The sequence below is a fragment of the Alexandromys fortis genome, unplaced genomic scaffold, assembly GCF_014885135.2.
Source record: "Alexandromys fortis isolate MF-2015 unplaced genomic scaffold, M_Fortis_MF-2015_v1.1 scaffold_1, whole genome shotgun sequence".
Taxonomy (NCBI): domain Eukaryota; kingdom Metazoa; phylum Chordata; class Mammalia; order Rodentia; family Cricetidae; genus Alexandromys; species Alexandromys fortis.
Window position 1 is genome coordinate 38,680,897 of NW_026067927.1, and position 22,126 is coordinate 38,703,022.

Sequence of the window (22,126 nt, forward strand, 5' to 3'; positions counted from 1 at the left end):
AGTAAACTGAAAGTTTCTAGTTTAAAGATTAAGCTTTTAATTAAGAACATCTTCATCATTATAAAAAGTCACTACTTAAGAACTAGAGACTCTTAACTACAACTAACTTCAACTGCCCAGGCAATGGCAATGACTAAGGACATATTTCTACTCATGCCAAAACATTTACTCACTTCATAAGACCCGAGTTCTTCTTACTGAAAGGTCCAATGATTTTAAACATCAGCTCCACAACTCCATTTTTACCTAAAGATACTGCGTTCACAGCTGAGAAACAAGAGAAAGACACAAAATAGTATAGGTCTTAGTGATGAATCCAAAAGCATTCCAAAGTATTTAGTCAGTGTGAATGTGAGCTACCAATACACGCTGAAGGTCTGCTGTAGGGTTGGGTGTTGATCAAAGGGCTACCCAGTACATGCTGAAGGTTTGCTGTAGGGTTGGGGGATTGGTAGGTATTTTGCTTTGCTTGTATGGGAAGCTGGAAGCAACTAGCACTCCAAAAAGAGTTATGAGACGAACCAGGAAGGTGAATGTGGGGGTAAGAGACGAGCGCCGGCTCTGCTCTGAGAAACTGAGCACAGCGAGAGCAGCAGGGACTATAAGCCACGACTGCGCCATTGTCTAGGTGCAGTAAGTGGTGTAGGCTGTTTATCCTCCCTGGGCATCCCCACTTCAGAGTGAGACGGGGACTTCTGGGAAAAATGATGCCTAAGTCCACTCAATGTGAACATGAGTTAGCTCTAAAAGGAACAAGGTGGAGTTTAGAAGGTAGAAGTTTCTGAAACACTCAACAAATAAGTAGGTACACCATGGACAATGTCAGAATGAAAATCACAGATTATCAATGGCTACATGTGACAACACCTGCAAATGGGAAAATGAGAAAAGACAGACGAGGGCCTTCAGCTACAGCAACTGACACCCAGCAACACACTAGATATGCATTCAAACAGCCTGGGCAGAGTGGAGGTGCTCTGCAGAGTCCAACCTAGTGTGATGCAACCAGGGCCATCACTAAAGCAAGCTCTGAATATGCAAAACTGAAGACTTAGTATTCTACAGAGAATGGGCAGTAAGAAAACTGCTCCGTATTTTAAATTCTGAACAAATGTTAAAGAAATTACACATACACTGTGTGTGGTAGTTGTCTGCCTTTAATCCCAGCACTCAAGAAACAGCAGCAGGTGGATCTCTCTGAGTTTGAAACCAGACTGCTCTACATCGTGAGTTCTAAGACAGACAAGACTACACAGGGAGAACCTGTCTCAAAAACAAGCACACACACAAAAAAATTACACAGAAACCATTTGTTAGCCTTCTAGTGCTTTATTCAATAAAATGCCACCCAAAACTGCAGCTCTTCTATCCCCTGGGACCCGAGCCCCTGCTCTCCGCCTGTGCCAGCCTTCCACAGTCACACCTTCAGCATCTTCTTTCCTCAATTGGCTGCTGTATTTAAAATTGTTTCACTTTTATTTCAAATTAAGTTTTTAATTTTTCAATCAATTTTTCTCTTTTCTAATCAATATGGTTTTTCTTTTGTCTTGTTGGTTTTGGTTTTCGACACAGGGCTTGATTCCTCTGTGAGACCTGGCTGTTCTAGAACTTGTTATGTAGACTAAGTTGGCCTTAAACTCAGAGATTTACCTGCCTCTGCCTCCCAAGTGCTGGGATCTAAATTACTTTTTCTTTTTTTTTCTCCTAATTCATTCCTCACTTTTACTGTTTATGTCTGTTCTTTGTTGATTAAATAACAAATTCTTTCCCTATGTCCTTAGTCATATAAGTGTTCGTTGCTTTTCTGAGCACACCTTCAACTAAGCACTCAGCATATACATGCACATGTGTATACACATATATACCTTACACTGCATCAATATTTCTTCATGATATTCAAACGGTCTAGAATTTATTTCTAATGTGTGTGTGTGTGTATGAGTGTACATATGGAGGCCAGAGGTCAATGTCAAGTGGCTTTTCCTATTCTACATTTTTTGAGATGAGTCTCTCATTGTATCTGGAGTTCAGTGATTCATTTAAACAGACTGGCCAGCAAGCTCCCTCTCACCTCTGCTGTAGGACAATGGCTTGTATCCTGTCACTTGTATTTTAAATAAATGCCCCAGGCCACCCTTCCAGAGACCCTGCTTCCCAGGAGACTCTACATTTGTCTCCTACGCAGACAGAAGCACTTCCCAGTGGCCAACACTCCACACTCTTCCGCTGGAGGTTTGCCACGGGCTCTCCTCTCAGCCCAGTCCTTTTCAAATGAAGGAACATGTAAGAAATCTCACCTTCTCACTCCAAATCACTGTTGTTGACTTATGAGCCACATTAAAGTTTACTTTCCACAAATTGGAGAGATTTATAGACTTTAGATGGTTTTTAAACTTCATTTGTGTAAGCTCACAGCCCTGAGTAGATCACAGCCACCCATAAGTACTTACAGTTGGTAGAATACACGCGCAAGAGCTGAAGACAAGGGAAAGCCAAGCGATAGTTCTGAAAGTGCTGCTTGACCAAATTCAGGGTGACATTCAGTGCCCCATTCACTCGAGCCTTCACTCCAAACTTTTTATCTGTTTTAAAAAAAAATTTATTCACATAAAACTTTTGAAGAAAACTAAGTTGGAAAATAATGAAGACAAAGGATATAACTCAATGGTAGAGGGCTTGCCTAGAATTGCCAGACCCTTGATGTAACCACTAGAACTGCCAAAACTGCAGTGACATATTAAATCTGTACTATACATTCATGTCCAATGTAAAGTTGATATGAAATAATCAAACTGATAATCATTTTGTATAATTTCTAATACACCTTACCCTTCTGAAGCACATCCTATACCAATAAGGCAGAAAAATAAGACGGGGAGGGGCTAGAGTAGTTAGTCCAACATAGATGATCCCATGCAAGGCAAGCATAGCTGGTCTACTACCCAGTAAGCTAATTCAATACACCTCCCGCAAAAACAGGCAGGAAGAGGAGTAAATAATTTAAATATCAATTACCAGTATTATTTAATATAAACATTATTTTCATAACTATAAAAATAATATACACACTAATAAAAACATGAATATCTTAAAATAAAAAATTAACGTGGCAAATATATCAAACAAATTTTTAAGGGGAAGCTGGAGAGATGGCTCAACAGTTAGAAGTGCTTACTACTCTTCCAGGAGACCCAAGTTCAGCACCCAAAACCACAGCAAGCACCTTACAACTACATATCATCCCAGTGGGGAGATCTGATAACTCTGGCCTCACACACACACTAAAATGATAAAAATAAATAAATCTTTTAAAATGTGTGAGCAAACAGAGGAACTATTCTGATAATTCAGAACATGCTGTGGCAGGTAACAACCAAGTCGTGGCTACTAACACTTCCATCTCCTTAAATATTTTATTTTTAATTTCTGACTAAGATGATAATTATACATATTTGTAGCATACAAGCCGATAATCTTAGTACACATATATTTAGTGTGTGCAATTCAGGATAATGGACATTTCCACCTGTTAGCATCACTGTGTCTATGGAGACCAAGAGAAGTCAGTCACTAACAACACAGATTTCAAGGCAGAAAGAATGAATATTCCTATGGTAAAGTAACCTCTATGTCACATGAAAAAAAAAAAAAGAATCACTCAAAAATTACTGTACAACCTGAACGAATGGCATAAGAACAGAAAAGTTGTACAAATGCTAATGTGGAAAGTATAAATTTAAGATGCAGAATAAAATAAAGATGACTTATGAATTAAAATGGAAGAAACAGACACACTGATATCTTCATTTCACAAAAAGTAAAAGATAATTTGGTTATAATTAGCAGAGGAAGAATGGACTATCATATTTACCAATAAATAAAACTTTATTTCATTTTCATTTTCTACAAAAGTATCAAAAAGGGAATTCATGAATCTCAAGTATAGACCTTAAAGAAAAATAAGGGCCAAGACAGATTTGTACTACATTTAGTCTCAAGGTCACCACACTGTTGCATTCTTTTTTTTTTTTTTTTTTTTTTTGGTTTTTCAAGACAGGGTTTCTCTGTGGTTTTGGAGCCTGTCCTGGAACTAGCTCTTGTAGACCAGGCTGGTCTCAAACTCACAGAGATCCTCCTGCCTCTGCCTCCCGAGTGCTGGGATTAAAGGCGTGCGCCACCACCGCCCGGCCACAGTTGCATTCTTTAAAACACGTCTGTTAACAATACAAGCTAAACGCCTGCATGCTACATGGCAACATGTATGTGTAGCATGTTCACATCAACACTTTTCAATGTTAAGACAACATACAGACACTCTACACTTTTGGGTTCCACCCAAAGAGCATAACAAGTTCTGTTCGCCTGAATAAGCAGTCTCTCCTTCTCCTGGGCCTGCCTCTCCTTATTCGCTGTGCTTTTAGTATTTTACGTGCCTCTCTGCGGCTCGAACCCTCACAGTTTTTCATGTCTGCTTGGTCTTTGTAAATAGGAAGTTTCCAGAACACTGACCTGCACACAGTACAAATGTGACTATCAGTGAAAATACTGTCCAGCAGCATGCTCACTTCCATACACTGTACCCACACCCCTAACTTCACCAGAACACACATAGCATTCACTCTCTACATGTATATGTGTATAAACGTCTATACGTATGCACACTCATATATATGCATATGGGCGCACCCTCAAGCACTAAGACACTAATACTGGCATTCTCCCCCTTGTATGCCACATTCAAAACCCTGGCTCCTCAGTTCCTGCTGGTTAACTGTAAAACATTCCACTGTTAAACCCAAGATAAAGTAGTGCTTTACATTTCAAAATTTAAGCAGTTTAAGACAAAGATTGGCTGGGTGGTGGTGGCAAACACCTTTAATCCCACACTAGGGAGGCAAAGGCAGGCGGATCTCTGTGAGTTCGAGGCCAGCCTGGTCTACAAGAGCTTGTTCTAGGACAACCAGAGTTACCCAGAGAAACCCTGTCTCAAAAAAGAAAACAAAACAAAATTAAAAAAAAAAAAATAAACAGAGCTCTCACCTTTGGGTCCGATCTTTGCGAGGACGCAATGAGTCTGTACCATCAACTCCTCGTGGGGAGGGGAGTCTTTGCTGGCATTCATTAGCAGTTGTAACAGTATCTGTGAACCACCTTTGGCAACTAAGAAACTTGCTCTTCGGCCACCACCTAAAAAAATTTTTCAAAAATATTGCAAACAGCATATCCTCTCACTGTGAGCATCACAATAAGTTAGTATTCAAGAAATGTTTCAATCCACGCATTCATTTCTACAACTAAATACTATCTAAATCATATTTTGTGTTTTGGTTACAGGATCTCATTGTACAGCCCAAACTAGCCTTAAAATCTGTGATCCTCCTGCACCAGCCTTGCAAAGGCTGGGAAGACAGGAATGTGCCTCCATCCCTTGCTCCTATTTTATTTCATTTCACTTATTTATCTAAAATATAGTATACAAAAACAAACACAAACGACACTAAAATTCTAGGGTCAAGGTGCTGTAAGTAGGCAAGGAGAATTTGAGGAGTATCTGAAGATGTCAAAAATAAAGCATTGCACAGGAGAGATGGCCCAGCGGATAAGAGCTTGCTGTGCAACCAATCCTAAGGCCATCTCAGCTACCCATGTAATAAGCTGCACACAGTCTCACAGCGCTGTGGACATGGAGAGTAAGGTCCATGGGATCTGCTGGCTAACAGCTCCAGGGTCAGACCATGCTTGAAGGAATACGGTGGAGGGAGAGTAAGAAAGTGCCTTCTGCTAGCATATACATATTCCCCACACAAGAAGCAACAACAAGGACAGGACATTTCATTTCCACAACTCTAATCTCAAGAACTTTTAAGTACATAAGACAAACACAAATCAAACCAAAGTAAATCAAAACTCACCAGAAGATACCAGCTCCACAAGAATGCTTAAGATATTAAGTATAGTTTGAAGATCTTTCGTGTTCTGAAACAAACAGTTGATTTGCTTTATTAAAACACTGATTTTTTGTTTCAAATATTTTAACCTGCTATGTCTAACAAATGGTTTTAATAATTTCTTTTTTTTAATATTTATTTATTTATTATGGATACAATATTCTGTCTGTGTGTATGCTTGCAGGCCAGAAGAGGGCACCAGACCTCATCACAGATGGTTGTGAGCCACCATGTGGTTGCTGGGAATTGAACTCAGGACCTTTGGAAGAGCAGTCAATGCTCTTAACCTCTGAGCCATCTCTCCAGACCCTTTTCCTTTTTTTTTTTTTTTTTTATTAGTTTTTCGAGACAGAGTTTCTCTGTAGCTTTGGAGCCTGTCCTGGCACTAGCTCTTGTAGACCAGGCTGGCCTCGAACTCACAGAGATCCGCCTGCCTCTGCCTCCCGAGTGCTGGGATTAAAGGCGTGCGCCACCACCGCCCAGCTGGTTTTTCTAATTTCTCTAGGCACAATTATATTGACCTCTACTATATTCATATTAAAACTTCAATATCTTCATCATTTTTCTTACATTTACTTATTTATGTATATGGAGGTAGGCATGGAGTTCCTGGGACAATTGCTGACACAGAGTCTCTGCTCCTACCATGTGGGTCCTTGGAATTGAACCGTCATCAGTTAAGCAGCTCACAAGCACCTAGGCATCCTGGGGGTCCGACACCTCGAGCCTTCATGGGCACCTGCACTCACATGCACATGCACACAGACGCGGACAGATAATTAAAACAATAACTAAAATCAGGGCCATTCGGACAGCTCTGCAGTGACTCTGATCCTCAGAGCCCACATCAAGGTGGGAGGAGAACCGACTCCACAAAATGTCCTCTGGCCCACATGTGTTATGGCAGGTGTGCCCTCTGTCACAGACAGAATAGTAACAAAGTGTTTAAAAATACCTAAGACTAAATTTTAAGTTAGTATAATCATTTAGAAATATATGTTTACATAATACCTATTAGTGCACTCGTGTGTGTGTGTGTGTGTGTGTGTGTGTGTGTGTGTGTGTGTGAGACTTCAACAAACCTGTGACAGTTCTACCACTAAGGCTGTGGTGCGTACCTCCAATGTTGACAACAGAATTTCCATGCCCGTAGAACCTTTGGTTGTCATTTCCCTCCTTGTTTTTTCTGAAAGGTAAAAAATGATTTCTTTAAATGTGAACCAAAAATACAAAAACAGAAAGCCGTAACATTTTGTTAGATATAGCTAACACTGACACTGTAAACACTTTAAGCTGACTCGTGGATGCTCACCCCTCTAAAGCTTTTAATTCTATTCTGTGGATGGATTCCATTTTCAGTTAACAAGACTTTCTCTTCTTAAATATCACAGTCCAGGAAAAGTCCCCGCCAACCCTTCCAAAATCTTAAAATTAGAACTGGCAGTGAGTTGTAAAAGGTGGAAATTATGGAAGACTTTTTTATCATTATGAGAATAATTAAAAAACAGCTCATCAAAATGAGCTCAGGCCATTTTCAAACATTTCCATTGTATTTAATACTTACATCAAAATTCTGAATCACATAAATGAACCACCAAAGGAAAGACTGTATGGGAGAAGCTGCAGATGCTCTCACTCAAATGCCTGTCCTTACCACTGGGTGGGAACTCTGCAAATACTTCTGTTTTATTCAGAAGTCCCTGCATCTTCTTTACTATTCTTTGATTCACAAAGAGATAAAATTCCTAACAAGAAAGAACCAACTATTCCTATTCCATGTATTTCACCTACATTGTCTCTGCTTGGGGAACAGGGAAGTTGAGAAGAGAAGGAACGAGACAGACCCGGAGCTCCCGCCTCTACCAAGTCTGCAGACCTCTCAGAACACAGTCATTGCACTCAGAGGTTTGGAGCCCTTTTCTCCTTTTTCAGACTTGGACATTGATGTCAGAACTGTTAATGCAGGGGACCACGACATTAATCTCAATATTCTGAAGTATAAAAAGTGAAAGACAAAGGATCCAATATCAATGTAGTATATATTCTACAAATAAGCTTCAAAGGCAGGAAGGCTAAATTCTGTGTTTCATATGGAGATAATCAAGGCAGTTTAGGAGCAGAGGGCTACATGAGAGGAAAATGCCAACTGTAGGAATGGAAAAGACTAACAGTACAGCTTTCCGTAAGTATTTCAAGTCTCTTACATTCATTTCTCCCTTTACTGCCTTCTGTGTGTTGATTTCTCACAACTTAATTTAAGTTCTACTCTGAGGACCTCCCCCTAGAATTAAGTTCTGCTTCCTACTGCGGTCTACGCTTGCCCAGGGCAGTGCTCTCACACAGGAGCAAAGGCTGCAGTGTGACCCTGCTCGTGGCAGGTATCGTGTGCTACACCAGGACACAGGAGTTCAGCTGCATGGCTAGCTGTCTTCACCAGTGACCGCCATCATCTCAGGCCAGTCCAAGTGACTGTCACAACTTAAACCTTCTGCCTTTCAAACCATGCATCTCCACAAATGGCATGAAGACATAACACCCCTCATATCTGCTCATGCTACATTCTGCTAGTGCTAAACACCATGGAAACTCACCTACAGGCATACTGTGCTCATAAACTGAAATTCTTTTTTTTTAAGTATATAGTCCACTCCTCAGCCCAGCTGTCCCTGATGTGGGATTCCCCTCTGTCCCCACAAAAAAAAATTATTAGATTTTTATAAGAAAACAAAGCCAGGCAGTGGTGGCACATGCCTTTAATCCCAGCAGTCGGGAAGCAGAGACAGGTGGATCTCTGTGAGTTTGAGGTCAGTCTGGTCTACAAGAGCTAGTCCCAGGACAGCTAGGTCTGTTACACAGAGAAACCCTGCCTCAAAGGGGGAAAAAAAAAAGAAAATACAGTTTCAAAGAGTCATCTTGGTATAGAAAGAAGGCGGGTGCCTCCCTACAGCCAAGCCACTGTTCACACTAACGTTAGAGACATCCTCAGAAGACGCAGAGCTCTGCGTCACCAGAGCCACTGCACTGTAGCTGCAAACAGTGGGAACCACTGCCTGTGAGCACAGTCCAATGCTGTCCTAACTCTTCATCAGCCTGAACCATCATCCTATGATTCTAGACACTAAAATGAAAACAAACTGTTAAACTAGCAGTTTTCCACTCTACTCCAGGTTTTCCCATGACTTTGACATTCATGTGGAAAATCCTTTAAACACCATAGTTTTGCCAAGTAGTAGTGGCATAGGCCTTTAATCCCATCTATTAGGAGAAAAAGGCATACAGATCTCTGTGAAGTCGAGGCCAGCATGGTCTACAAAGTGAGTTCCAGGACAGTCAGGGTAGTTACATAGAGAAACCCTATCTCAAAAACCCCAAAAGATATGAAAATTAAAAAAATAAAATAAAAAAATAAACATCATAGTTTCTTGACCTCCTTACAACAAAATCCATTCCTGTGCTCCAATCTGTTAGCCTTTTCAATAAGTGTTCTTATTACCTGCATGATAAAGATCCCAAGAACAAGGACACCTGCTGAGTAAATTTGCAAGCAAAAAGCAAAGCCCCACAGGGAAGAAGCCAGCTGGGCTACAGCTGGGAACACTGCAGGGACAGGGTGATCCCAGCATGTAAGACTCACATCATGCTAGCACATGCACCACATGTCAGGCATGAAGCAACAGAACTGAACAGTTTACTAGGACTGGAAGAAACTGTGTAGTGGATGAAGGGAGTCCTGGGGGCTCACAGCTAGAGTCTCCAGAGAGCCTTCAGGCTTAGACTGGAGAGGACCACACTGTTGAGACCTAGCAGGAAACTGTTGTGGATGCGCTTTTACCAGGGCCAGTGATGTCGTGCCAGATGGAATTGTAAAACTAGGATCTTCCTTGGACATTGGGCACAAAATATGTTTCAGTGCTGAGTGAAGACTGCTCTGGACTGAGATGCCGGGACTTCTACGTGGAGAGTGCCGGCAGCACCACCCGACACACTGGGGTTTCAGACCCTCAGATAAAATGAGGAATGTACACACACACAGGCTCTCTGCTCACTGACTGTTGTGAAGGGAACAACTTAGCTCCCCACACTCTTCCATCGCAGCGTGCGGTCTCCTGAAAGCAGTGCAGCTATGAACTGTGCCTCTGAAGCAGAGTCAAAATACATATTTTCTCCATAATCTGTTTCTCAGGCATCTGTGATATCAGGGATCAAATCTAAAAAGGTGCACTGAAAATCACTTTCCTCCAAAGTCATTCAGTTTCCTACTTCCTTAAGTCAGGCTGAGAAAGGCCATTTTTTTACAGAAAACCATCAGTTCTCAAAAACTGGAATATTCTTCATATCAAAAATCAGAACATTCTTAGTATCTATTTTTAAAGAATTGAAAAAGTATTCCAAAAACAAGAAGGGATTCCAGCTTACCTTGACTTTGGGCCAGATGCAGAATCTTGGATGTTACATATCTGACATTATCCGACTCTGTGGGGTCCGTATTGATCTTCTCCAGCTGAGCCAAGAGCCCGACAACCCGAGAACTATTGGTAAGGCTACAAAGAACACGGCTCTCCATTAGTGTGGGTTCTGTGCCAGCTGCAAAGAGAATGTTTCTCAGAGAGGCCACTGTTTAAACATCAACCACTCCATGCCACAGCCCCTCACTGCCTCTGTACCACTGCTACCTTCTGACTGGAAAAGACACTCTTTCAGAAAATCACAAACAACAAACACGCGGTCACCTATCCAGGAATCTCCTATCGCACCTGCCAAGTTTTCTACTTTCCAAGGCTTTGTACTTCCTCTGCTCTTTTCAAAACTGAAACCCTGTTCTCCTGCCCTACTCCATTCCCTACTCCATTCCCTACTCCATGCTTTTTACAGAACTGTTATCTGTAAACCCACAACTTGGAAGGCTGAGGCAAAAGAGCTACCTCAAGTTCCAGGCCACACTGGGTACAGAGTAAGACATCATCTTTTTTTTTTTTTTTTTTTTTTTTTTTTTTTTTTTTTTTTTTTTTTTTTTTTTTTTTTTTTTTTTTTTTTTTTTGGTTTTTCGAGACAGGGTTTCTCTGTGGTTTTGGAGCCTGTCCTGGAACTAGCTCTGTAGACCAGGCTGGTCTCGAACTCACAGAGATCCGCCTGCCTCTGCTTCCCTAGTGCTGGGATTAAAGGCGTGTGCCACCATTGCCCGGCTAAGACATCATCTTAAAAGAAATAAAATAAAATAAAATAAAAAATCTACCTCTCACACACAAGTCAAATAAGTGTATGCACGAATTACACACCTTTTCAGGTGGTGGGAAGTGATCTGGAGGGAGGGTGGAGGATTCACGTGTGCGAGGTGGGACAGTCTCTATGCTCACCTCGCTGGAAAGCCACACCCAACAGTAAGACGTGAGCCACATAGACTGCAGCAGACAGGGTCACAGCCACCAAAGCTCCAAGACAAGAACATGCCTGCTGGGACAGAGATGGCCAAGTGGCTGCAATAGCTACTACAGCCAGCAAGAAGAACAGCAGTCAGAGTTGAGCATGGACACCGGAGCCAGCACAGGGCTACTCGCCACTCAGAGCCAGCAAGTTCTCAGACAGCTTGGGCTTTCCAGTTCTTTGACTTGGCTTGGGTTTTGGGCAGAAAAGCAATATATTCTCTTTCCTAAAACCTCTTTTTGGAGAACTAACTCCACAGTGGTTCATTGACCTTCTCACACACTATAACGCGTGTGCACTCCCACACATGTTACACACACACAGTAACAACACTAATTGTCACACTCCCTTTGGCTCGTGTGTTGGATTGTGTCTGAACTGACTGACCATCTGTGAATGAGAACGTCCCCACAGGCCCAAATGTTTGAACACTTTGTTCCCGCAGGTGGAACTCTTTGGGAAAGATTAGGGACTGTGGCCCTATTGGAGGATGTGTGACACTGTGGGCAGGCTTTGAGGTTTCAAAAGACTTGTACCATTCATAGTGTGCTCTTGGCCTTCTGGTTGTGGTTCAAAATATGAGCGCTCAGCTGCTGGTCTGACTACCTGAACCTACTACCTACACTCTGCCATCATAGGCCCTATGAAATTATAAGCTCAAAAAAAAAAACCCTCTTCTGTAAGCTGCCTTCCTCACAGTATCTATCACAGCAACAGAAACCCTAAGCGACGATCTGCCAGGGCTACACAAATGACTCTGTCTCAGAAACAGAAAGAGAGGAGGACGAGGTGGATAAGGAGGAGGAGGGGATGGTGGTGCTAACAACGATGATGATAACGATGCCATCTAACTTCCTTTACTGGATCACATCCGCCAACACACACACTAGCCAGGATCTCAAGCCAGCTGTCCCCATCTCTTCTCTCCCTTTCCTCACACATGGTGCCTTTTAAACCCCTCATCTGCCTTCTGGAGATCAGAAATGTCTTTCGCTTCTTTTCACTACTTCCTCAACAAGTCACACACCCATTAGTGGGTTTTAAAGAAAATATATCTGAATGTGTCATGATGGTTAGTTTTAAATGTCCACTTACCACAACCTATAGCTGCCCAGGAAGAGCTGTAATACAAAACTGTCTAGATCGGGCTGGCCTGTGGCCATGCATGTGGGGTCTGTCAAATGATGACACCACAGAGCTCCACTGCTGTGACTCCCCTGACACCATGGATGGTAACGCTGAACTCTAAGCTAAGATGAACGCTTCCTCTACATTGTTTTCTGTAAGAATATCTCATCACAGTGACAGCAATGAAATTGGGCCAGTGCCCAAAGGAAGAGAACTCAAATATCTATGATTAGTCCTGTGACTGCCACACGACATATGACCATGTATCTAAGTCCTAGCCAAATGAGAGGTAAGCACACATGAGACAGCAATTTATCTATATCTGCTCCCATTTCTACTGGCTATATGATGTTAAGAACTAGAGAAAATGCAGACTGACAGAAGCGATACACCAGGAAAAGCAGTCACTCTGCTGCCCTTGCACAACCCTTGCACATGGCAGTGGCACATGTGAACCTATGCTCCACTGCATTCGGGGCCTCTCCTCCACCAGCTCAGCCATAGCTCATCTCACACAATGCTTCATCAGTTACACCGTACTCTTCTCTAAGTTCAATGTCTGTTGTTTATGTGTACATTTTAAATTTGTTGAGGAGATATTTATTAACTGTGAAGGCTAGAGGGGAACTTGAAGAAATTGGTTCTATGCTTTTACTGTGTGGGTCCCCGGGTTCAAACTTAGGGTGTCAAACCTTGGTGCCAACTGCCTTTACCTCCTGACCCATCTCATCAGCCTAGTACTTATATATAACTGTATCAAGTACCAGAGCAGTAAAACGGCACAAAATAATGTAAAACCTTCAACAGACACAAAACGCAGACAGTCAGATTATAAACAGATGCTCTCCTCTCCATTGTGTCACTCTTAAACAAATGCAAGCCTGGAAGAATGATCTACACAGTCTACACACTACCCTACCACTTATCTCTCTCTATCCATAGGTCAACCAGGCTTAACATTAGCTCCTTTGCGAGAATTGTGCTCCCTATTTTCAAAGGCAAGTGTCTAATGCTTTCCTCCCCACACTCAAGACATTCTGCAATTTCAATTTCCATTTCCTCCCCACACCCAGACTCTACCTGCCCCACCCCCCACCTGCTGTCAGGCCAGAGCCAGGAAGAGTCTGGAAACTTCAGGGATTGATGTATCTAATCAAACTGCTTCCTAATCACCTGCAGCTGATGAGCAAACAAGAGGAGACCTTCTGATCATTTGGTATGTGCTCTTGGCCTCCATCAGGCTCTCTGAAGCCTGCCACCAACAGCACTTCCTCGATCACCTAGCCCTCAGGGCTAGAGGCAGCACCAAGCAGCAGAGCCCTCCACGTTCCACACAAGGCAAGCACCCGCAACAGCCGGATTCCTGGAAAGCTGTCCCATCTGCCTTGTTGCAATGCCCTGCTCTCAGCCCACTGCACACCCTATGGTGGCAATCCATCCAGCCTGTTGCCTCAGCCTCTCAATGTCACCCAATCAGAAAAGAAATATATTGTCAGACAGTGGTAGCACATGACTTTAATTCCAGCACTTGGGAGGCAGTGGATCTCTGTTGAGTTCAGAGGTCAACCTGGTCTACAGAGGGAGTTCCAAGACAGTCATGGCTACACAGAGAAACCCTGTTTCAAAAAAAAGAAAGGGAGGGTGGGAGGGAGGGAGGGGAGGGGAGGGAGGGGAGGGAGGGAGGGGAACCATCTCAAGTCACTTAGCTTACAACATATATTTTTTAACTTGAGGAAGAAGGCAAACTACTCTAAATGGGGCTGGAGAGAGAAGGCTCAGTGGTTAAAAGCACTGGCTGTTCTTCCAGGGGACCAGGTTCAATTCCCAGCATCCACATGGCAGCTCATGACTGTCTGTAACTCCAGTTCCAGGGGATCTGACACCCTCACACAGACATATGTGCACATAAGCACCAGAGCACATAAAAGAAAAATAAATAATTTTTAAAAACTACTCTGAGTTAGCAAAGCAGAAAACAGTAACACAAAAGACACAAAGTTCCCCAAAATCATTGAAACCAGAAGGTTGTTTTTTTGGAAAAAAAAAAAAAAAACAATAAAAATAAACTTCCAGCCAAACTGTTCAAGAAGAAAGAGGGAGAGAGAGTACACAAATTATCAAAAAGAACAGGAAACCTCCCTAGCTTTTATAGAAATTAAAACAGAATTCTTTGAACAATTTTATAGGAGAAATAAACCTGCCTCAAACAAGAAAAACGTGCCAGCACTAAAGTGTGTCCTCTAGCCTGGGCACTGTGGTATATGCATGCCTACACTCACCACACACAAACATGCACACAGTACTATGTACACGCTAGTCCCAAGTGCTAAGGAGACATGCACACAGTACTATGTACACACTAGTCCCAAGTGCTAAGGAGATTCACATCATGACCATGAAATAAATCATAAAATAGAAAAAAAAGCATCCACCACGCATCTGGAGATACGGGAAAATATAAAAAACACAATTTCCTGTGGAAACTGATGTGGTTTTGATATAATTCAAATAAAAAATAATTCAAAACAACTTCTGAGACTGTTCTTTCCCTGATTCAGATCTTTGGCAGATACATTTTTGAATTCTCAATTTCATTATTTGTATAGATAGTCTTAGAAACTTCTACAACCTCACAGAAATCCAAATTGACTTCCTTATGTAAGCCATACACACTCCGGGTCATCTCTAGATCCCTTACAATATCTAATACGGTGTAAATCATAAGGCTACGGTTAGGAACAATGACAAGAAAAGATCTGCATATGCTCAGTGCAGACACCAAGTGTATTTCCAGGTTCATTGACCGCAGTTCCACAAGTACAGCTGTTGGCCCTGAGTCCACCTTACTGCACTCAGTGGTCACTCACGGAGCAGTATGCAAAGTGCCATGGTTTGAACAGGTAACACTTCCATAGCTTACAATCTAGATGGTTGGTCTCTAGGGGTGCTGCTGCTTTAGAAAATTCTGGAATCAGGAAATAGGGAACAGCTGGAAGAAGTTTCTGGGTAAGTTTTCGCGGGTGTATTATCTGCTTCACTACTCCTCTATATGCTCAAACCACCACGATAGTCTTCCCAAGGTCAAGGGGACAGTGACATGGACTTCATGCTCTCAAATTATGAGCTAACACAAATATTTTCTCTGTGAGTTGTCTGCCATGTGTTGTGACCAAAGAAATGCAAGAACTACTGCAATAATATTAATAGAAATTATAAACTGTTTTAATACAGTAAAAATATATAGGAGCTGACTAGCCTAAAACAGAAACAATAAATATATAGTACAATTCATCTTAGAAAGCAAACTGACAAGAGGAGTCTGAGCTTCACAAGCTGTGTACAGCAGTGCCCTATAAATCAGACAACTGAACTAACTAGTAGGAAAACAGGATGGTTCTCTGACCTGCTCAGAAAAGTAAGGCTTAGGGCCAGAGAGATGGCTCAGCAGGTAAGGGCACTTGTCACACAGCCTAGTGACCTGAGTTCAGTCTCCAGACTGATTCCCAAAAGATGTTCTCTGGTTTCCACAAGCACAATATGGCATCCATGCCCCCCACATTTATGCATTTGCACATGAAGGGAGGGAAGATGGGGGAAAGGAAGACAGGAGGGAGAGAGGTGCGTTTTAATATTTAAAAAAAAGATCCTAACTTCCTGTAGATACTATAGTTAATGAAATAATGCAATTTATTATGGTATGATTATGTTAAATAACCAGAAAACCGAACTATCTAAGAAATAAATATTATCTAGTAAGTTGTACATTTTCCATTTCATAACATAGTATCTACAAAAGCAAAACCATACACAGGAACACATGAGCTACAGTACTGCCCTCAGAGTAAGCCTTGATTATCATCAGTGTTAATAAGACATCATTTATTTTCTCAGCGAGTTATTACTTAGCAATTGACACCACAGAACATTAACATCAAGATAATTTTACAGAGAAAACGGACATAGCAGAGTTAATCTGCTTCAAGGCTGTATAGCCAATCTAATCAGTAAGGTCTGTCTGACTTAAACTCAGGATATTTAAACTTTCCTGTAAAGGGCCAGGAAGCATCTATTTTAGGGTTATGGGCCATGTAGCTACAACAAATTAACAGATAGGCTGTGTACCAATAAAATGTCAACAATGTGCACTGAGTCTCTGAGTTTCTTATTATTTCACATGTCAAAATGTACTATACTTTAAACTATTCTAAAATGTAAACCACTCTTAGTTCATTAGACATGCTGGAGGTGAGCCAGGCTTAGCCTTTACCTGAGAGCATCAGTGAGATATACACAACACGCATATTTAATCAGTCCCAATCACCGTACTGCACATTGTCTGCACACCACACACTACCAATATCCACACATATTAAGGCTGCAGTACCTTTTCTCTCCTCCCACTTTTAGCTTGCTCATCTTGAGTTACTTCGTTCCAGCATTGCAGATAACCTGAAAGAAAAATGTTAATACTATCAGGCGCCTAACACAATTCTGTTTCCTGGGCATTAGGGTTATAAAGGCCATATAACTGGGAGATTGGAACACTGGAACACAAGGAAGTCAGCCTATGGAGGCCATCACTGCAGCTGCCATACAGAACTACTAAGATTCCTAAAAGCAGCAAGGAAAACGTCATCAAAATTCTAGAGCTACAGAAATGCAGAAAGCAAATGTAACGTTTATGTGGTAATGTAATGAAAGTGTCCCCCACAGGCTCACACATGCTGAACACTGGCCCCCAGTTGTAGCGCTGCTTGAGGAGGCTGTGGATCCTTTAGGAGGTGCAGCCTTGCTGCAGGGATTCTGTAGGGGAGGGGGATTGTTATTACCTTGTCCTACTTCCTGTTCCTTGGTCCTTCTACCTTTCCTCCTCTTCAAACTGCCCCCACCCCAGGCCTGCATGCCTTTGCCACCACGGTTAAAGACTCTGGTCCTCTGGAACCCTCCGGAACTGTAAGCCAACATAAACTTCCTTCATGAAGCTGTTTTTGATCACAGCAATTTATTGCTTCAGCTGAAAAGTAGCTCATACAGTCATGTATTTCTACTTCTGAGACAGTGTGCACGCATCTTCAATACTCAGGCCAGTCACAGCATCCCATGATCAGTGCAGTCACCAAACTGTTAATATGCGACGATTTCTATACGGAAACATTTCTAATAATGAGTTGTTTAAACTTCCCTGACACCACCACCTTAGCCATGTTCTCATCTTTAGTCCGCACTATGTAATTTAAACAACCTTCCATTTTGACTTGCAGTTTTTATAATTTTCAGATGTACTTTAAAACAAGTCACAAAAATATCCTAGATATCTTTTAATTTTATATATCAATGCTTAATGAGACACAATTTTGTTGATTCACTAGAAAACAACGGCTATGAATCTAAGAAGTTAATCACATCTATACATATTTAATAATGCTATACTTCGAAGAAAATGTACAAAAAGAAAGATTTTAAGGTTTCATTCAAAAGATACAAATACAAGTCTTTTCAGACCCAGCCTCAAAGAGAAACCACCCAGAACTGGAGGGCATGGTTGCAGAAACTGGCCTACAGTGTACAAGGCAGGTTAGCCAGGTGAGCCTGCAATCCCAGAATATACACTAAGCACTGACTCTAGGGACACGACTGAGGTGTGCCCTACCTGCCCCTTTCTCTTCACCCCCATAAGATCGTGACATTTCTGTCTCAGAAAAACAACTTCCATGCTATTGTCTGCACTCCCACTCCTGCCCAAGGCCTCTGCCCCAGAGCACTGCCATCTAGACAGTCAGCACACACTCCGTCCACGCTTCCTCTTCCACACCTTCCAACACTCCGTCCACATTTCCTCTTCCACACTCACCAACACACTCCGTCCACACTTCCTCTTCCACACCTTCCAACACACTCCGTCCACGCTTCCTCTTCCACACCTTCCAACACACCATCCACACTTCCTCTTCCACTCTCTCCAACACACTCCGTCCTCACTTCCTCTTCCACACTCACCAACACACTCCGTCCACACGTCCTCTTCCACTCTCTCCAAAACAGGTTTCTCAGCAACTCCATGTGACTAAACACACCAACTTACTACCAGTCAGCTCACAGCCTCCTCGCACAGGACAAGGCCCTCCCAGGAGCACTGCCACACTCTGGTTTTCTGCCTAGCCTGTGTTGGAAGCACAGGACTTGTGTGTTGCCACCCTCTTCCAACCCTAGACTTAGTCATTTCGCCTAGCTTCAGAACCAAACATCGCCCCTGACATTAAGATGACAGACAACAATGCGCCAGCCTCCCTTCTCCCCTGTGCCAGCTGTGAACTACCCTACTCTTGTCCTCAAACTTGGCTTCACCCTCTCTTCCTTTCCATGTCCTTTTCCCCATGTAGAATTCATAGGAACCTGAGGTGATTCTACAGAGGGCATGTGAGATGTCGCCTGCCACCATGCCTGAAACTTGAGCCTACTCTCCAGGGTTCTCATGGTAGAGAGATTTGACTTCACTGTCTTCTGACCTGTGTATATTATAGGAAACACGTTAGCAGCTATAAATAAATAGATGTTTAAAGCACACACACCCAAAATCTGATCATCCCATGCCCTAATCACTACTTTCTAAATTCCAGAACCTACAGTTTATTCCAAACATGACACCCTCAGCGGCACTGTTAACTCTGGAGGGGAACTGGCAACCACAGGCAGAAACCCAGCCTACAGTACTTTCCATTTCAATGACACCCAAGTCCCTAAGGGAATACCCCAGCTATTTCCTCCCTGGCTGTCCTCCCGCACACCAGGGTCAGTCTCACCCTTGTTCAAACTGCTCTTCCAGCACACAGCTCATGACTGCTCAAATCCATTTTCCCAGTACAGCGCATCTCCCCCAACCTCCTCTAGACCCTTGCGCATGTCTGTCTCTACAACACTTACTGTCTTCTAATACAGAATAATTCCAAAGTAAATGAAGACGAAGTCATGCGTGCTGGTTGACACTTGTAATACCAGCACTGGGAAGCTGATGTAGAAGGAATCCTGAGCTCAAGACAAATCTGAGCTACATAGTGAGGTCCAACTTACACACCCCACCCCAACACACACACAGCAAACAAACCACATGTTGTTATGATCTGAATGGTGGTAAAACCACCAAGGTGACAGCAATGAGGAAACAGTCTTCTGTGACAAAATGAGGTCATGGGGGTAAAGTCCCTCAAGTATGGTACTTAGTATCCTTGCTAAAGTGTGCGTGTGTGTGTGTGTGTGTGTGTGTGTGTGTGTGTATTTAAAAAAATAAACTGGCTTGTTCATTCACCATCTATAGAAACTTCCAATGCCTTGTGAACTTCCAGCTTCCAAACCATGAGCAAAACTATATGCTGGTTAAAAGCTACCCCATTTAGGGAAGTTTGTTACAGAAGCCCAAATGGAATAACAATTTGTTTTTATTTTTAAACTTTTAAATTAGCACACACAGTATTAGGTTTCATCCTGGCATTTTCAAACAGAATTTGTTTTTGCTGACTCTGCTCCATCTCCTCTTCTCCCTCTCCCTATGCATACACCCCTTTGTACCCTTCACCCCATCCACAGCATCCTGTCCCCCTTCATATGAGGCCTACTGCCTCCTTGCCTCCTCGACAGCCCCACACTGTCATCTCCTTTCCAATCTCACAGCCTAGGCCCACACTTACTCCACTGACACCTACACAGACAAGCAGCAGAATAAGCTAGGATTCCCATATGAAAAAGAGTAAACGATGCATTCCAGAATGAGGGCTAGAGAGATGGCTCAGTGGTTAAGAGAATTTGCTCTTGCAGAGGAATTGAGTTCAGTTCTCAGTATCCATATGACGGCTTAGAACTATCTATAATTCCAGTGACAGGGGATCCAAGCCCTCCTCTGACCTCCACAAGTGCCAAACACACATGTGGTACACGTACATATATGCAAGCAAAATACTCATGCACATAAATAAATTTTTAAATGTCTAAATACTTTCTAGATCCATTCATTTTCCTTCAAATTTCATTTTCCTTTTTTACAGCTGAGTAAAATTTACTTATAGATATACACATTTATTATCCGCTCGTCTGCTGAAGGTCCTCTAGGCCGGTTCCGGTTCCCTGCAACTGTGGATAATGGAGTAGTGAGCAAGGACATGCATGCAGGTCTCTGTGGGAAGATCAGAGTCCTCTGGTGCACTCCCAGGAGAAGTACATCTTGGTCATGTAACAGGCCCATTTTAATAACTCCCCTAATGGGGAGCACTAGTTCACACTAGAGCCAGCAGTGGATAAGATACCTCTTCCCGCATCCGCACCAGCATTCCATGTCTATTTTCTTTAAAAAAAAAAATTATTTACCTGGAGCTGGAGAGTTGGCTCAGCAGTTAAGAGGCCCGGATGGAGCCTAACAATTACCTTTAACACCAGTTCTAGGGATCTGATGCCCTCTGACTCCCAGAGACTCCTGCATGCTCCTGCACATACATGATACACAGACGGACACACAGGCAAAATACTCACACACATAAAAATAAAAACACTGCTGGGCAATGGTGGCGCACACCTCTAATCCCACACTCGGGAGACAGAGGCAGGTGGATCTCTGTGAGTTTGAGGACAGTCTGGTCTACAAGAGCTAGTTCCAGGACAGGCTCCAAAGCTACAGAGAAACCCTGTCTCAAAAAACAAAAACAAACAAACAAAAAAACACATTATCTTTTTAAAAAATAAAAAGGGGGTGGGGACCATGCCAGGTGGTGGTGGTACACCTTTAATCCCAGTACTTTGGAGGCAGAGGCAGGAGGACCTCTGAGTCTGAGGCTAGCCTAGTCCACAGAGCAAGTTCTAGAGCAGCCAGGACACAAAGGGAAATAAATCCTGTCTTTAAAAAACCAAAACCAAACAAACAAACAGGGGGTGTGCATGCCACAGCATGCATGTGGGTGGCGAATATGACTTCCGGGCCACTCTCTGGGTTCTGAGGATCAAACTCAGGACTTCAGGCTTGGCAGAGAGCTTCTTTGCATCTCTTTTCTGGAGTGAGATGAAATATCAAAGTAAGCTTTGGGTTATTTTTTACTTATGTATATATGGTATACATACACGTATATATACATGTTCTCATGTATAGGCATACTGTATGTACATGTGTAACTTGTGAAAGGTTTAGACCAAAAGTCAGGCAAAGACTGACTGACTCCACAGACAAAGTACTGTCTGGAACAGAGGCCTCAGTTTCTTGTCTAATCTGTTTCAATCTGGGATCTAAAGAGATTACTTTGAAAGATCAGAAATTGTTCTTTTTGTTTTCTAAAAACTTTTAAAAATGTTTCATGCACCAAGCAATGGTGGTCCTCGCAGTAAATAAAAACAGCAATATTTTACTAGAAATCGGTTGGGGGGAGTACACAGCAGAACTGCACTCATTTGGCTAGGAGTGTGGCCCTTGCAGCCTGAGGCTGCACTAACAGCCTAGTTACCCTCACCTCCTCTAACAGGATACAACTGCCTTTAGGGACAAACACACTACAAGTGTACAGAAACTCAGAGTGACATTCTAATTCTAAAAAAAAAAAAAAAAACAAAACTGTTTATACTTTACAACACACTGCACCTGACTCCCACCCCTTGTT

At 42.5% G+C, this 22,126-nt stretch overlaps 1 protein-coding gene across 11 annotated transcripts in view; it reads right to left on the minus strand.

Annotated features, from left to right (window-relative positions):
- Agtpbp1 (ATP/GTP binding carboxypeptidase 1) overlaps window positions 1-22,126 on the minus strand; it is a 109,244-nt gene that overhangs the window by 74,448 nt on the left and 12,670 nt on the right. For 4 of the 11 annotated variants that reach the window (XM_050144107.1, XM_050144108.1, XM_050144109.1 and 1 more), the window contains exons 2-8: window positions 16,882-16,946; window positions 10,365-10,489; window positions 7,067-7,134; window positions 5,913-5,976; window positions 5,041-5,187; window positions 2,451-2,582; window positions 174-267 (exon numbers count right to left, since the gene is read on the minus strand). In XM_050144107.1, the coding sequence (XP_050000064.1) occupies window positions 174-267; window positions 2,451-2,582; window positions 5,041-5,187; window positions 5,913-5,976; window positions 7,067-7,134; window positions 10,365-10,489; window positions 16,882-16,913 (662 nt within the window). In that variant the 5' untranslated portion in view covers window positions 16,914-16,946. Of the gene's footprint in view, window positions 1-173; window positions 268-2,450; window positions 2,583-5,040; window positions 5,188-5,912; window positions 5,977-7,066; window positions 7,135-10,364; window positions 10,533-11,224; window positions 11,246-11,302; window positions 11,435-16,881; window positions 16,947-22,126 lie in introns of those variants that run through there. The other 7 variants (XM_050144104.1, XM_050144103.1, XM_050144105.1 and 4 more) reach the window with 5 other exon arrangements.